This window comes from Bombyx mori, chromosome 2 (assembly GCF_030269925.1).
Source record: "Bombyx mori chromosome 2, ASM3026992v2".
NCBI lineage: Eukaryota > Metazoa > Arthropoda > Insecta > Lepidoptera > Bombycidae > Bombyx > Bombyx mori.
The window spans coordinates 2,408,748-2,425,934 of NC_085108.1; the positions used below are offsets into that span (position 1 = coordinate 2,408,748).

General features: G+C 35.4%; 1 protein-coding gene across 1 annotated transcript; it reads left to right on the forward strand.

Annotated features, from left to right (window-relative positions):
• The first annotated feature begins 10,475 nt into the window (after nt 1-10,475).
• On the forward strand, nt 10,476-13,944 carry LOC101745190 (dihydrofolate reductase-like). The gene is given in 4 exon segments (NM_001279391.1): nt 10,476-10,561; nt 11,552-11,723; nt 12,736-12,846; nt 13,756-13,944. Coding segments are annotated over 4 exon segments (558 nt in total).
• Nucleotides 13,945-17,187: the final 3,243 nt, after the last annotated feature.

Here is a 17,187-nt window from a genome sequence, read left to right on the forward strand (position 1 = left end):
CAAATGTGGGAAAATGAAACAAAGCCGCTGGACGTAACTTCTCGGGATCCTCCAAAAAGTCCACTGAAAAAATCTTAGTAAATGACCACCATTTTACTGAGATTAGATTTCATCTCATATCATCTCATTTAATTTCATTCCAGTTGATTGATATCTCAAATTAATCATTTTCATTTCATTTCACTCCATAATATCATTTTTCATAAAATTAAGAATATACATTAAAATAAGACATGACTTAAAGGTTACCAGGTTACCAGTCATAAAATCTCTTAAAAAAAATTATAGGGAAGTATATTTCTGCTGAAGCATATTGGGTTAGTTGGTCAGTTTCAAGCATGAGGGAGCCATTACGAAATTTTCTTTCCTACCTATTCGCTGGTACCCCCAAACGAGTAGAAGAGCTCATAGGGTTCAACCTGAGAGAGCTTGCTAACACTAGCCCTAGCAAGAGCGGTTCTTGAATCTCCTACCGGATCGAAATCGCGTACCACTAAGAAAATCCGACGAGAAACTCAGTTTTTTTTTTTTTTATTGCTTAGATGTGGTCAGCCCACCTGGTGTTAAGTAGTTACTGGAGCCCATAGACATCTATGACGTAAATGCGCCACCCACCTTGAGATATAACTTCTAAGGTCTCAGTATAGTTACAACGGCTGCCCCACCTTTCAAACCGAAACGCATTACTGCTTCACGGCGGAAATAGGCGGGGTGGTGGTACCTACCCGTGCGGACTCACAAGAGGTCCTACCACCAAAAGTGGGTTATATCTATGAGCTAGGTTGCTCCTCAAACTCTGCGTCGTAATCGACGAGTTTAACCAATACAATTGAGGCGTCAGCTCTGTCTCGACGTGGTCGGCAGCTCTGTCTCGACGTGGTCAGCAGAAATCACGATAAGGTGTATTCATGGATTTTAGCGCTTTTGGACATCTCAACTTATGATTCCCGATATAATGACAAATAAAAATCGTGAAATAAACTACGACGTAATTGTATGTCTTTCGCAAAACGTAAACAACAAAACAACATCAAATAGTTCATGAGTCAGTTACAATTCATAACAAAACTGACTAAATACTCTTACGGTACATTTCAAATCGTACATCGGCCATTTTATGATACAGTGACGTGTATAAAATGGCGGCATACGTTTGCAGTGTTGCTAGATCATTAAATATTTCGTTTTTCGGTTTTATATTGCGGGGTACTGTGGCGAAACATGAAAAGGCGAGAACGCAAATCGTTTACAGGAAGTTGTCAACGTAAAAAAGTTGCGTAAAGCAGCTTGGCTGTGCTACTGGCATTAATAACCACTTAACATCAGATAGGCCGTATGTCTTCGTCCGACAAGAAGAAAGGAAAGCACTTCAGACGCTTCAGTCTCGATGAAAATTTTTTATATTGCAAGCGACGTAAGAATATCAAAATAGTGTGCAATATGTGGTTTGGAGTTCCCTTAAAATTACGATTTTACGAACGATGTAGGCCCTAGAAGATTGTACAGTACTCAGCTTAGTAAATCAACATTGTGTTTGCTTGCCTTCGGGTATCTTATACTCTGTAAATACGGCATTAATCTGTGGCTGTATGATAACATTGCATCGACATTGCTGAGGCTGTGAAACTTTTATTTAAAATCGTTTATTTGTTTGACATAAAACGAAGTGAAACACTTTTTGTTGTTACTCAAATACATTTCTGTTAGATTGTAATATGGTGGGTAGAGTTGAAAAAGTGTCCAATTGTAAGCAGCAATAGTCCGAGTGTAGGAAGTGGAAATGATATGAATATAGCAGTTTTAAACTGGTGGTCGAACTTACTGGTGGTAGGACCTCTTGTGAGTCCGCGCGGGTAGGTACCACCACCCTGTCTATTTCTGCCATGAAGCAGTAATGCCTTTTGGTTTGAAGGGTGGGGCAGCCGTTGTAACTATACTAGAGACCTTAGAACTTATATCTCAAGGTGGGTGGCGTATTTACGTTGTAGATGTTTATGGGCTCCAGTAACCACTAACATCAGGTGGGATGTGAGCTCGTTCATCCATCTAAGCAATAAAAAAAACAGAGTGAAGTGTGCTGGATTGTAATGACGTGTGGTAGTATAATATGAGGCTGTTTTCAAAATCTTTCCACTTGTACTATGGCGCCGCCTTCATATTTGCAACGAAAATCATAATAACTAATATAAAAAAAATATTTCGTTTTTAAAACGCTGACAACATTCGTTTACCGCCATTACGATTTACGAGGGCTTTAACGTACACGCTTTATCGAATTTCCCGGCATTTCTCGAAATAAAACCGTAGCTAGAATTCGGACGGCGCCTCCATTGTAGTCCGTTTGTGGAATTCAATTATTATTCGATTATAATGTACACAATTGATCGCTTATATAGGTACCGATGTTTATGTACTTCCCAATGCTTTTATTATCTTTTTTTTCTCAGTTTACTAATGGCACCGGGCCATGCGCTCACTCTAATCCACTGAGTTTCTCACCTAATCTTCTCAGTGGTTCTGTGGATCATCAGTGGATCGATTCAGTGGATCGCGATTCCAATCCGTTGGTAGATTCAGTGATATATTGAAGTCGTCGTGGCCTAAAGGATAAGAAGTCCGGTGCATTCGTATCGAGCGATGCACCGGTGTTCGAATCCCGCAGGCGGGTACCAATTTTTCTAATGAAATATGTACTTAACAAATGTTCACGATTGACTTCCACGGTGAAGGAATAACATCGTGCAATAAAAATCAAACCCGCAAAATTATAATTTGCGTAATTACTAGTAGTGGGACCTCTTATGAGTCCGCACGGGTAGGTACCACCGCCCCGCCTATTTCTGCCGTGAAGCAGTAATGCGTTTCGGTTTGAAGGGTGGGACAGCCGTTGTGACTATACTGAGACCTTAGAACTATATCTCAAGGTGTGTGGCGCATTTACGTTGTAGATGTCTATGGGCTCCAGTAACCACTTAACACCAGGTGGGCTGTGAGCTCGTCCACACACCTAAGCAATAAAAAAAAAAATATTGCTCATACTATGGCTAGTGTTAGCAATTTCTCTCAGGCTGTGCCCCGTGAGCTCCCCTACCAAACCGTGCGTAGCTCAAATAGCCAGCTACTAGTGATTAGGCAGCGGAAAAAGACCTCGGACGACATGTTAACTGACGACCGTCCTGTCTGATTTTGTAGCAAGGCAACAATTTTTTTTTTTTTTTTTTTTTTTTTTTTTTTTTTTTTTTTTTTTTTTTTTTTTTTTTTTTTTTTTTTTTTTTTTTTTTTTTTTTTTTTTTTTTATTTATTATTTGTGGTCATAGGTTAACAAAGATTAATAAGTTAATATTAATAAATGTATCACTATGTCCTGCTAGTAAAGCGTACAAATATTAGGTGTAAGTATAATCTACATAAAAATAAAAATAACTTAAATTATAATTATTGAATTCTATTCTACTTAATTATCTAAAGTTATCGTCTAAATATTCTGACATACTATAGTAAGCCTTATCTAATAAAAATACTTGCAATTTTTGCTTAAAATCATGTAAAGCTATTGTCTTCAAAATTTTTATAGGTAGTTTATTAAATATTCTTGATGACATACTAAAAAAACTCTTGTCATAAAGGGCAGTTCTATGAGGTAGCGAAGAGATCTTTAAAGTATTCCTAACAGATTGCGGTTTTGCAAACAGATGTTTGTTCGTTTTGACAAAAATCGCTACCTCATAAATATACAACGATGTAAAAGTCATGATTTTTAACTTTTGAAAGAAAGGCTTACATGAGTCTGGTACATGAATGTTTGCTATAGCACGCACACATTTCTTTTGTGCTTTAAATACGTACTCTGTATTAGTGGCGTTTCCCCAGAATATTAAAGCATATCTAAGGGTTGACGCCACATATGCATGGTAAGCTGTCAGTACAGCTGATTGGTCTACTACTTTCGCTAACTTATACAAGGCATACGTATATTGGTTTAATTTTTTACATATTGTATCAATGTGTGTTTGCCATTTCATATCATTATCAATCCAAATACCCAGAAATTTAGTACTATTCACTTCTTCAATATGTGTCCCATCATATTCTATTTTCAAAGAGTGTTGTATTTCTTGTGGGTATGTGACAATTTTTGTTTTATTTAGGTTAATTACTAAATTGTTTCTTAATAACCATTCTATAACTAGCTTAAGAGTAGTGTTAATATCGGACTCTAAGGAGTTTAATTCTTTTTCTGTGAAGATGACGGTGCTATCATCGGCAAAGAGAATCATCGGATGTTCTATGGCTTTAGGGAAGTCATTAATATAAATTAGAAAAAGGAGCGGCCCTAGTACGCTGCCTTGAGGTACACCGAATTGCATTTTCATCCAATTTGAGTGATAGCTTTGTACTGTCCTACTCAGTGGACATATGTTGTCTATTTCAACCCTTTGATATCTGTCAGTTAAATATGATTTTAATAATTTATGGACATTGCCTCTAATTCCGTAAGCGTTTAATTTATCTAGAAGGGTTTTATGATCCACATAATCAAACGCTTTAGTCATGTCCATGTACAGTGTAGCAGTAGGAGTTCGATTATCTAAATTGTAATATATAGGTTTTAATAGGTCATGTACAGCCATATTAATTGATTTATTTCTTCTGAAACCTTTTTGCTCTTGTGTAAATAAATTATGTTTTTCAAAGTAGGAGTTAATAGCTTCGTAAATAATTTTCTCTATAATTTTGGAAAAAATGGGAAGTAAAGATACCGGTCTATAACAAGCAATGTTTTCTTTATCGTCTTTCTTAAAGAGTGGCTTAATGACAGATCTTTTTAGTTTGCTTGGAAAAACGCCATGTTCTATACATAAGTTTATGATATGGCTAAGTACTGGGCTTATAATAAGTGCTACCGATTTAATTGCCAATGTAGTAATATTATCATAACCAGAACTATGAGTGTTTTTAAGGGATTTCATTAACAAAAAGATGTCGTACGGAATAACAGGATTCATGAATAAAGAGTGAGGTGTACTGTGACTATTACTTGTATTTTTTATCAAAATTTCTGGTGTTTCATTTAAATTTACCGGAGAGTTTATTTTATCAATATCATTATCAGTATTAGTATTGGTAGCATTAATAAGAAAGGTATTAAATTCGTTGGCAATGTTAATGGGGTCTGTTATTATACGGTCATTTACTTTTATTCGTGTTATATATTCTTTTGGAAAATTTGCCTTACCTGAATTAATTATTCTCCATGTAGCTTTCGATTTATTGTCTGCATTTGATATATAATAATTGTTTTGACACTTTTGAGTTAGCTTTATAATTCTTTTAAGTCGCGCACTATAATTTTTTAGAATCTGCTTTTGACTTTCTGAAGGGTTGGTTCGATAATTCCAAAGTAATTTTCTCTTTTGTTTACAGCATTTACCAATCCCTTTAGATAGCCACCTTGTTTTTTTAACACAGGTATTTCTTATTTTTATCTTGGGAAAACAAAGGTCATAAAATAGTTTAAAATCTTCAAAAAATGAGTCAAAGGCATATTCGGGATCATTTGAACTAAATACATCATAAAAAGTTAGATTTTGTAAACATGTTTGAAAATTTTTTATGTTTTCATTACTAAAATCTCTTCGTATTGTATACCAATGACTAAGAGTACACGTTTTTTTGACGGGGCACGTTAACATCTGAGCCGTGTGGTCTGACATACCAAGATCAATTACTTCACATTTGCTACCTTGTACATTATTTAATATATTATCAATACATGTATTACTACTTGGGCGAGTTACTTCACGTGTACCTATTTTCATGTTAAAGCTATAAGTTAAATGCTCAAATCGTAGAGAAATAGGGTTTCTCTTCAATAGGTCAATATTAAAATCACCACATACAATTACTTTTTTGAATTTCCATTTATGTACTAAGCACATTATAGAATTGTAAACGTTAAAAAATATATTTAGTTTTTCTTGTGTATATTTTGGTGGTCTATATATACAGATTATAACCAAGTTGTGTTCAATTAACTCTATAGCTGAACACTCCACATCATTACAAACACTGAGATTAGATATCTCTTGCAATACTTTATATTTATGAAACTTCTTTATGAGTATACAGGATCCACCATTTCTATTTTCTCTGGCAAAGTGTGCACCTAAATTAAAGTTTGGTAAAGTTACATGCACATAGTCTAATTTGTTCATGTTGTGCTCTGTTAAGCAAATTACATCTACATTTTTTGCACATTTATCAAGTTCTTGGATATTTACACATAATAGGTCAGACTTACTAAGCAATCCATTAATATTTTGATGCATTACTCGTATCTTATTGTAAACGAAAAACTCTTTTTGGTTGCTAGAACTAATCTGTGTGTCGGAAATATCAGCTTTATTATATGATTCAGATTCATTTAGCTGTAAGGTAGATTGTTCATAACACTTGTTTATTCTTATTATATAGTTTTTTAATTTACTGAAAACAGTATGTATGCCTTTATTGTTAATTTTTTTCGTATACTTAGAAAACATAGCATAAGTATATTTTAAATATCTGTTGGTATCAAAGATGTAGGCATATTCATAAGTTTTGTTACTAAGGTATAGATGGTAATTAAAGGCCTCGATTTTCTTATTGAATAAATATACATTGGTACCAAGTTTGAAATTTGGGGAACATATTATAACATTAGTATGAGTTATTTTTTCTAATTTATTTTTTATGTATTCTACTAATTTTTCATAGTTGAAAGACATTTCAAAGTCTTTTGTACCTAAGAAAATGATACAGTAATCTTGTAAAGTATAGTTGACAAGTTTTAATTCTAAATTTACAAAAAGTTCAGTTATTCCTGCATTTGTTAGACAATAATGTATTATTTTAGAGTTTGTGAAGGTATACTCAGCTGTTTTCAATATGTTGTTTACATTATTATCACTTATAATACAAATTTTGTTAGAGGTTGTTCTATTATTAATATTACATTGAGTTGAAATAGCGGTCCCACCCGTAACTGAGCTACAGAAGTGCTGTAAAGTATGTTTATTTATTTGTTTATTGTTTAATAAGTTTAAAAGTTGTTGGTTGCACATCATTTCCATAGATGGCGTGGTTTTTAATTTATTTTGCGTATCAGGTGGATTTCGCTCGTTCGCGATTTCAATCGGTGATTTATTAGATTCAATAACAGTGTCGTCATCTGTGATCGACGCCTCAAAACAACTGGAGTTACCTATGGCAGAGACAGGTGATGACGTTCTAATATGTCGGGACTTTTTCTTCTTCGGTTTCTTTCGATTAACTTGTTTTTCTTGTTGGTTTGTTTCTGAATGTAATATTTTTGAGTCGTTGTTATTTGTTTGCAACATATTTTCTTTCAATTTGTTTATTTCTTCATAGGCATTTACTAATTCGTTTTTTAGTTGCAATATTTCTTTCTTGAGCTCTTCGATGTCACATCGATAACGAGTAGACAAGTCCAGTTGCAGATCCAGGTCTAGTGGGCTATGCCTTTCTATTTCCGAAGTTGTCGATCCAAAGGAAAGATCAAGTGAATCATTAGTAACGGTCCTGTGACGACGAAGAGTAACATATTCGTTTGCAGATGTAGTTGGTGTTCTTTGAAGAGGCATTGTTATTGTTAATTTATAAATAAAACAATGAATAAAAAAGAAAAGCAAAAATTCAATAAAGCGCTTAGAACATTAGCGGATTTTTTTTTGTCACAAGCGCCATGCAATATAAGCGGCAGAAATTTATGAGGTATTTATTTGTATAAAAACTGTTCGTAAGAATTCATAAAAGTCACAAACTAGCATGCACGAAACTCGGTTAAAAACCCGTGACACCATTCACTACAAAAATAGTAGCGAAATTATGGTTCTATTACGCAAAACTCTCAAATGTTCGTTAAGACGCTTAGGTGTTTCAAATTTTTGAATTTGAATGACTTGCGCGCGCACTGATTACAATTTTGTTTCTAAAATTAAATGTTTAATATGAAAGTCACTATAAGAATTGAACACTGCTAATTATCGTCTTATTAGTTTGTGATTGTTTTCACCAGGTATTATATTGGTATTTATCACTTAAATCTTATAATTAAATGATATTTTATAGTCACTGTTTTGCACTCGGTTTTGATAGGTTTTAAAGTCACACACTTATTGTTTTGACGAGATAACACTTATCCACGAGAATTAGCACTAATACATTATATTTTACTATAAATTGTGTCTTAATATTCATTAAAACTATTTTTAATGATTTAAAATACGCGGACAGTTGTTTACGTTCGCGCGTTTTTTTTTTTTTTTTTTTTTTTTTTTTTTTTTTTTTTTTTTTTTTTTTTTTTTTCTATTATATATTTAATTCATTCCGGTCAATTGCGTCGCGGTCTAAATAGGAAGGATATTTGTACCTATATAGGTATTCCGGCATGCCAACTTAATTAGAAAACTATACTATTCTAATCATACTAATAATAATTTACCAATAACTTTTAACATTTGATACCGGTTTTTTTTAAAGTATTATTTTTTTGCCCGTGGAGCATACGTCCCATCTGATGCTGATTAATTATTGTCGTCGCTCATGGGCATTAGCAATTCCAGGGTACATAGCCAACACGGCTTTGCACCGCTTAAAGTTCTGTCTTGACTAATACAGTCCAATATGCGTTCAACAAATACCTTGAGAGTAGTTCATTCAAAAGCCGGATGGAAAGTAGTGCAATGGTAAAAAGGAGAGGACGGGATCGTCGCAAAACAATCCCTATCTATTGGTGGTAGGACCTCTTGTGAGTCCACACGAATAGGTACCACCACCCCGCCTATTTCTGCCGTGAAACAGTATTGCGTTTCGGTTTGAAGGGCGGAGCAACCATTTTAACTATACTGAGACCTTAGAACTTATATCTCGAGGTAGGTGGCGCATTTACGTTGTAGACGTCTATGGGTTCAATGTGAGCTCTATGTGAGCTCGTCCATGCATCTATGCAATTACAAAAAAAAGCCTTGCTCAGCCCCATCATACAGGTAGGCAGCGGCTTGGCTCTGCCCCTAACATTGCTGGAGTCCATGGGCGACGGTAACCACTCACCATCAGGTGGGCCGTATGCTCGTCTGCCTACAAGGGCAATAAAAAAAAATACGACACACAAACGCACAGAATATCCGTAGACCCAAACAATCGATCTTCCCTCTTCCGCGTGGGCCAAAATGGAAAGAGCTGGTAGATACTTCGAAGTCCCGATAGAAGAGGTGGGAACAATGCTCCACGCGAGGCAGCATCAGGGCTTGTATGTAACCCACAGTTTCACTCAACACTGAACATTAAGCATTTTAGAAGTTAAATTGACTTTACCAACCCTATTACTCCAATACTGACTCCCATTGGAAACACTGACCTCCAAGAATCTCAGTAGCCTCGTAAGAGATATATTCTGTGGAATTGTGGCTACATGGCGGATGCACGAACAAACTTACCTATATCTTAAATAAGTAGACCAAATTAAATCACCACATTTCAATTATTTGTCACAGAATTCTCCTCCACTTAAGATTTCATTGCCTCTAATCAACTAGGCTCCAAGATATACTCTGATGGCCAGCTTGATGTACATTCCTCGTACTCCATACAAACGCTTCTCATCAATGGATAACCTTTCATTTTTAAACGAAACAGAAACAGGGGATTCACAACGAATTCTAGTTAAGTAGTTACTCGAGCCCATTAATATCCAAACCTGAATGCACAGGCGTTTCAATTATTCTGATTAACGGTTGTTCCTGGCTACTAGCCCGCACAGGTTGATACCAACAACCTACCAATGCTTGCCGCGATGCAATCATGCGCGCTAATGAAGGGCACGGCAGCTGCTATACAAAGGGAAATCTAAAATGTTATCCAATGTTTATACGTGACCTGTTTTAAGGATATTCTTATTCAACGATTTCGACAAAAACGCTAACCAGTGGTTAGCAAGCCTAAAAACACCAAGAATAGATCGATTGTGCTAATTTGTATATTTTTGTAGTTTTTAAGTATTGTCCATCATTTCTCTTTCTGTACTGTAATGCTTTAAGTGAATAAATTTTTTTATTATTTTTTTTGAAACGTCGTTGATCATGAGATCGTTTGCCCAAAAACACAGAAAAAAACCTTGATTTGACAGTCGTAAACATTTGACATATTGTTCCTACGTCAGTTAAAAACAAAACAAAACAATGTGGATTGAATGTAACCGTTGTAACGTATTTGTATTAATAAGCAAATGTTTCATCATTAATACAAGATTAGGTTAAGTCTAATGAATTAAAGTGAATAACTACAGAAACTTAAAACTTTATCTACTCTTAATTTTAAATAAAAATTATAGTCAAAAGCTAAGTTTCAAACCGCATTTAAATTATCGTATTGAATATTTCGTAGGTAACTTACAAATTAAATTTGTCTTTGTGAAAATGTCTCGTACGCAACTGAATTTGATTGCGGCCGCGTGTGAGAATATGGGTATAGGTATAAACGGTACATTACCTTGGAAATTAAAGTAAGTAATAATATTTTCTTAACTTCCACCGCTTTTAGTTGTTGAAATATTTCTCATTCATTATGTCTTTTTTTATGATCTAAATTTCAAGGTAGACATGATCACTGGGTCGTTTCAACCGGGCAGCTTTTAGACTGCTCTGCACAGCTTAAAGACATAGCACTGACTTTGACCTTGTAGTTTAACCTTAAAATATCTTACTATCTATCTTACTAAGCCATATCTTAAAGCACTGACTTTGACCTTGTAGTTTAACCTTAAAATATCTTACTATCTATCTTACTAAGTCATATCTTAACACGCATTTCTTAAAAGGGATTCACCTGAGAATGGGCATTGGCATTTTCTGAGTATGATACTGGCATACTGCACTCCCAAATTAGCATTTTCTGGTGATATTAGCCCCACCACACACACACATATTATGCCTATTTCTACTGCAAAACAATCACATGTTCCACTCTGGAGGTACACCATTATACAATACTTGTTTAATAATTGAGATTGCTCTCAAATCTCAAGATGGGTATTTCTTAGCTTAGTGACATTGTTCTTGAATATCTCTCTAAACACACTAGATCAATTCTGTAACTCCAGGCACTATGAAAGAACCCTGCTCTGTTTTAATTAAGATGCAAAATTATTATTTCCATTTTATAAAAAAGTTTTTTTTGCATCCCTTTCTGAAGAAGGTCATTATTTAAACAACCAAGGCTTGCCTAATGAGGGAAATCTAACTATAAGCACAACTATTTTGTTATAAACATTTTTCAAAAAAAATTATTAGCCATACTAAATTCTTGGTTTTGATAACACTAAAGTAACAGCCAATAAATAGAGAACCAAAAAAGAATATCAGTTAATGATTAGTTAACAAAATAGTCTTATGCAATTTACATATCAGCACTATTGTGACCATACTCTTTGTTAACTTTATAGACAGTCTACTTAAAACCAATTTGGAACTTAATCGATTATAACAAATTTCAGAAAAGAAATGGCTTACTTCACGACGATGACAACTAGTGTCAGCGACAAGAAGAAAGTCAACGCAGTGATCATGGGTCGACGTACGTGGGACTGTATACCCATAAAATATAGACCGCTTAGTAATAGAATTAATATTGTACTAACTCATAATGTTGATTACGTGAAAAAACAAGTAGGTAATATTTTACATTATTATAAATCAATCAGCGATTTAAATTATTGTCTCTTAAGTCCACTGTATAAAAAGAAATGAAGATTTCTTTGTAAAAAATATTTTCGTCTATAAATATTTCCTAAACCGTTTATCAAAATGTGAAGAAACTTGATAAAGTTGTATGTCACTTAAGGATAGGTTTCAGTCGTAGTACCATCAACATCAAATAGATGATAGGCTTGTAGGTTATAGATTATCTCAAACATGTAGGAATTCATTATTTTTAACCTAAATAGAGTCAGAACTATAAGTTTCTCTCTTTATTGGTGTTTTGTGAGCCCACAAAAGCGCCTACCACTACTCTGCCTATTTCTGCCATCAATCACTAATGTTTCGATTTGAAGTCTTGGCCACTTGTACTGACAAACTGAGGTTTAGATCTCATCTCTCAATGTGGGTGGCAACATTAACATTTTTGAAGTCTATGGTCCGGTAACTACTGAACACCAAGAGAGCCGTGAGCTCGTCCACAAACCCTATCAGTAATTTAAGAAAAAAAAAATTGTACATTTTAGTATGAAATTAAGTATAGTAACAAAAACAGGATTCATATTCCTTAAATATATGAACTAAAAAAACATGTGTGCAATTCACACGCGGTAGAAGTGAAACCTTCCAAAATTAAAATACAGTTATCCTAAACGTATAAATACTTAAGTATATGTAAAATTTTGTCATTGGTAAATAATTGTAAGGTAGCGCCCTCTGTGAATCAATATTTTAATTTCACGTATAATCCTAAATTAAAATTCACTACAAGAGCTTTCATACACACGTTAGTATTAAAAAATCTCACAGATGGCGCTGTATTAAATAGTATGTATATTTCTGTCGCATTCTTTGCTGGCTTCATCCTACACATTTTTGTATTTGTGTCTCTTACCTGTCGTTTTTTCCGTTGCATCCGGTTTGAAATCACAACGATTCTAAAGAAGTTTTCACTTCAATAAGGTTTCTTTTGGAATTACAGGTCCCAGAAGGAGTAATTGTTGTGCCAGGATTAGATGAGGCAATTGATCACATAGACAGTAGGTCAGATATAGAATCTACTTGGGTCATAGGTGGATCTTCAATTTATAAGGTAATTTATTTTAATGACATAGAAGCTAGTAGGCTTGTTCATATTATTATGCATCCCAGAGTAAGGACACAACCACTTCACTGCCAATTTTTTTTTATTGATTAGATGTGTGGACGAGCTCGCAGCCCACTTAGTGTTAAGTGGTTACTGGAGCCCGTAGACATCTTTTTTTTTTTTATTGCTTAGATGGGTGGACGAGCTCACAGCCCACCTGGTGTTAAGTGGTTACTGGAGCCCATAGACATCTACAACGTAAATGCGCCACCCACCTTGAGATATAAGTTTTAAGGTCTCAGTATAGTTACAACGGCTACCCCACCCTTCGAACCGAAACGCATTACTGCTTCACGGCGGAAATAGGCGGGGTGGTGGTACCTACCCGCGCGGACTCCCAAGAGGTCCTACCACCAGTTATTTCGCAAATTATAATTTTGCGGGTTTGATTTTTATTACACGATGTTATTCCTTCACCGTGGAAGTCAATCGTGAACATTTGTTCAGTACGTATTTCATTAGAAAAATTGGTACCCGCCTGCGGGATTCGAACACCGGTGCATCGCTACACACGAATGCACCGGACGTCTTATCCTTTAGGCCACGACGACTTCGATTTGAAGGGTGGGGCAGCTGTTGTAACTATACTTGAGACCTTAGAACTTATATCTCAAGATGGGTGGCGCATTTACGTTGTAGATGTCTATGGGCTCCAGTAACCACTTAACACCAGGAGGTCCGTGAGATCGTCCACCCACACAGCAATAAAAAAATATATTCATAATCAGTTGAATTCTGCACATAATATGATATAACTATCATGTCCACTTCTATCACAGAGTAGTCAATTTCGATTCTTAGTAAGTGACATTATATGACAATACCATTTAATTTCCAATGTTCTCTCAATTTTAGGCTGCAATGGAGCATCCGAACTGTGGAAAAATATATCTAACGGAGATACAAAAGTCTTTCGACTGTGACACATTCTTTCCTGACATTAACAAGCAGCGATTCCATTTAGTGAATGAAGAAGAAGTACCAGGGGAGAAGCAGAGTGAAGGAGACATCAACTATTACTATAGGATTTACAAGAGATTATAAAGTTAATGAAAACTTTTCTCTTTGGTGTTTATTTTGTTTGGTAAATCAGTGTTGTGTTGGAATAGTGTGTTGTATGAAAGTCAATAAGGCCTAAGGCATGTGGGCCTCACATGTGAACTTGTGCGGAGCGATGATCCTGTGCCATCATTCAAATCCAGCAGGAATTTGTTAGTATATTATAGTTGGTTGGTATAAATATGTTCGTAAATGAGATTGAAAGTGTAACTGCGTATATACCGTAGACCGGGGTGAAAAGGGACAAAATTGAACTTTGCACTCTCATTTTTATAGTTACATTAATAAAAGTGAATATCATTTGAATGAACTATAATATGTCCGCTAACTTAAATAATATAATACTCTTTATAAAATAACAGTTATTTGATCGGTTATTAACTTATATACTAAAAACACTCTCTTTTCAGACTGATTGTGAGGTCAATTGGGACGGACAAGGGGTTGCTAGGGAAAACAGGTCAGGGCTGTCAAAAGACAAAATATTTAGTTAATACACAAATATGGAATAGATAGGTAGGGACATAAATAAGAGTCGTATGTAGGTATTATTTATTATTATTATTTATTCTTATTCTTACAGAAATTTTATCGTGATGTCTTCTTAAAAAACCAGCGACAAACTCAGGCTCTTATAGGTCAGGCATATTATTTGTGAATCTCTTAATCTTTGTGTCTGATCTATGTAAAAATCCTTTTACTAAAAGCCTCAAGTCGTAAGTGTCAAGCGGATAGCGCCATTCAGAACAAACATTCAAATAATCAATGATATTTTGAGACTGGCTACTTCAATGTTGCTATTATAAAAGTTTAGAAATCCTACTATCTCTGACAAAATTGTGTAGTTTTTGCGAAGAAAGCTGATAGCCTTGAGAGGCTATATCAGCGTAACCTTAACTAGTAGGTGAGCTCACGGGGCTCAAACCTGACGACGTTGCTAACACGAACCCTAGCAAGAGCCGTGCTTCGCAGAATATACCACCGGATCGGAAACGCGACCCACTGAGAAGATCCGGCGAGAAACTCAGTGGGCTGTGTCTGAGGGTTAATTTACTCGCCGAGCCCTTCGTCGCAAGCGGACGCAAGCAAGACGGGTTCGACGAGAACGATGACCGATGCTTGAGGTACCTAAAAGCACCGTTAGTGGATCGGAAGGATCCGAAATGACGTGCTTGGGGCCACGTCGACTGCTTTCCATTCTGTCCGCAGGATCGGGAATGTAGTTACCGGCGGCCACGATGAGAGGGTTCTCGTGTCGTGCCGCTTTATCGAAGTGGCGCATCGTGCCGACTGCAGATACTTACTGATGGACTCGTAAGTCCAGGTCGTCTTGGAGGTCGACGTTCCTGACGTTTGTGTCTCTGTACAAGTAGGCGCCACCACCCTGCCTATTTCTGCCCTAAAACAGTAAGCGTTTCGGTTTGAAGGGTGGGGCAGCCGTTGTACTGAAAAACAGATGTGGATGGCGGTATTTACGCTGTAGATGTCTATGGACGCCGGTAACCACTTAACATTAGATGGGCCGTGAGCTTATAAATAAAAAAGGTGGGTGGTGACATTCAAGTTGCAATCATCGTTCTCGACGAATCCGTCGCTTGCGACAAAGGGCTCAGCGAGTATATTAACCCACAGACACGGCCCACTGAATTTCTCGCCGGATCCTCTCTGTGGGTCGCGTTTCCGACCCGGTGGTAGATTCTGCGAAGCACTGCTCTTGTTGGGGTAGATTTTAACAGTTTGTCTACCAGTCTGGTGAAACGAGAATATTCCCTCGAGACTACTGCTAATTAGGTAGGAAAAAACCTGCCTACTATGAAAGCCCTAGATTTTTTCCACTGCCCATATCTACATTTGTTTTTTAACAATCTTCATTTTATCGAGCGATCCAGTATTAGGATCCACTAGATGATGACCGGTTTTTTTTTAATAACGCCATCTTGTTGTGTCTTTAAAGCGGTTAGTTGCCCTCAATTAAGAAAAATTGTATTATTATTCGCCAATAGATGTCGGGAAGAGTTGATTATTGAAAACACGAATAAAACAACATTTTCTGAAAATAAATCGTAGCTAGATCGATTTATCGCCCCCGAAATCCCCTGTATACTAAATTTTATGAAAATCATTAGAGCCGTTTCCGAGATTCAGATTATAATAATATACAATATATTATAATAATATATGTTTCCCGAGCGCTACATGTCCGTCTTTAAACGAGGCTTGTGGAGAGTATTAAGCGGTAGGCAGCAGCTTTGCTTTGCCCCTGGAATTGCTGAAGTCCATGGGCGACAGTAACCACTCACATCAGGTGAGCAGTACGCTCGTCTGCCCACAAGGGCAATAAAAAAAAAGTAAAAAAAATAGCACTCCTATCACCGACATTTAACACTACCAATCTTCATTTATTGATCTAGGGATTCCAATACCGCATTCATGTTTGTTCTATATTAAAATCGTTAATAGAAATAAAACACGCGATTTTTCGTATATATATTTTTTTATTTATTCATTTTAATCGATACGCTTCAAAACTTACAAACAGGGTGTTCGATAGTTAAGTAATAATACGTTATTTGAAAATACTGCTCCATTTGAACACTCTGTACGATGTCTAGAGAACCGACTGTGAGTTGTTTTGATGTGGAAAGATTGTTTAAAACTAAATTGAAGATTTCTTAAACGCCAACATGTCGTATGTATCACCAGTATAATAATTAAATTACCGGACTATAAACACCAATATTTGGTTTGAAAATTGGTGTTTAACAAAAAAGAAATGATATTTCTGATTTTTTAACGCATTCAAAAATAGTCAACTTATATTTAGAATAATTCTCATAAAGTTGCCTCGCTGAGGTTACAGTACACTACAAGTTATTAAAAATCAAAACAATCTTTCCATGAAGACAGTTGTTAAGTCTAAATAAGTACCGTCGGCATGTTAAAACGCTAGTGGAAATCAATTAAAAGAAGTAGTCTTAATTCTAATAATAATAATAGTCTAAGAATTAAAATTTAGATATTTCCATTCGCACAGTAAATATCTAAACTACAAGGATATTTAACTTAATAATTACAAGAATTTAATAATTTGTAGGTAATAAAAGTGAATGTTTTTTTTTTTGCTAACGCTACATTCAGTTAATACTTGTAATTAAAAGTAAAAGAAAAAATTAAGTCATATTTTTTTTGTTTTTTTTTTATTTATTTTTTTTTTTTTTTGCTCTAACC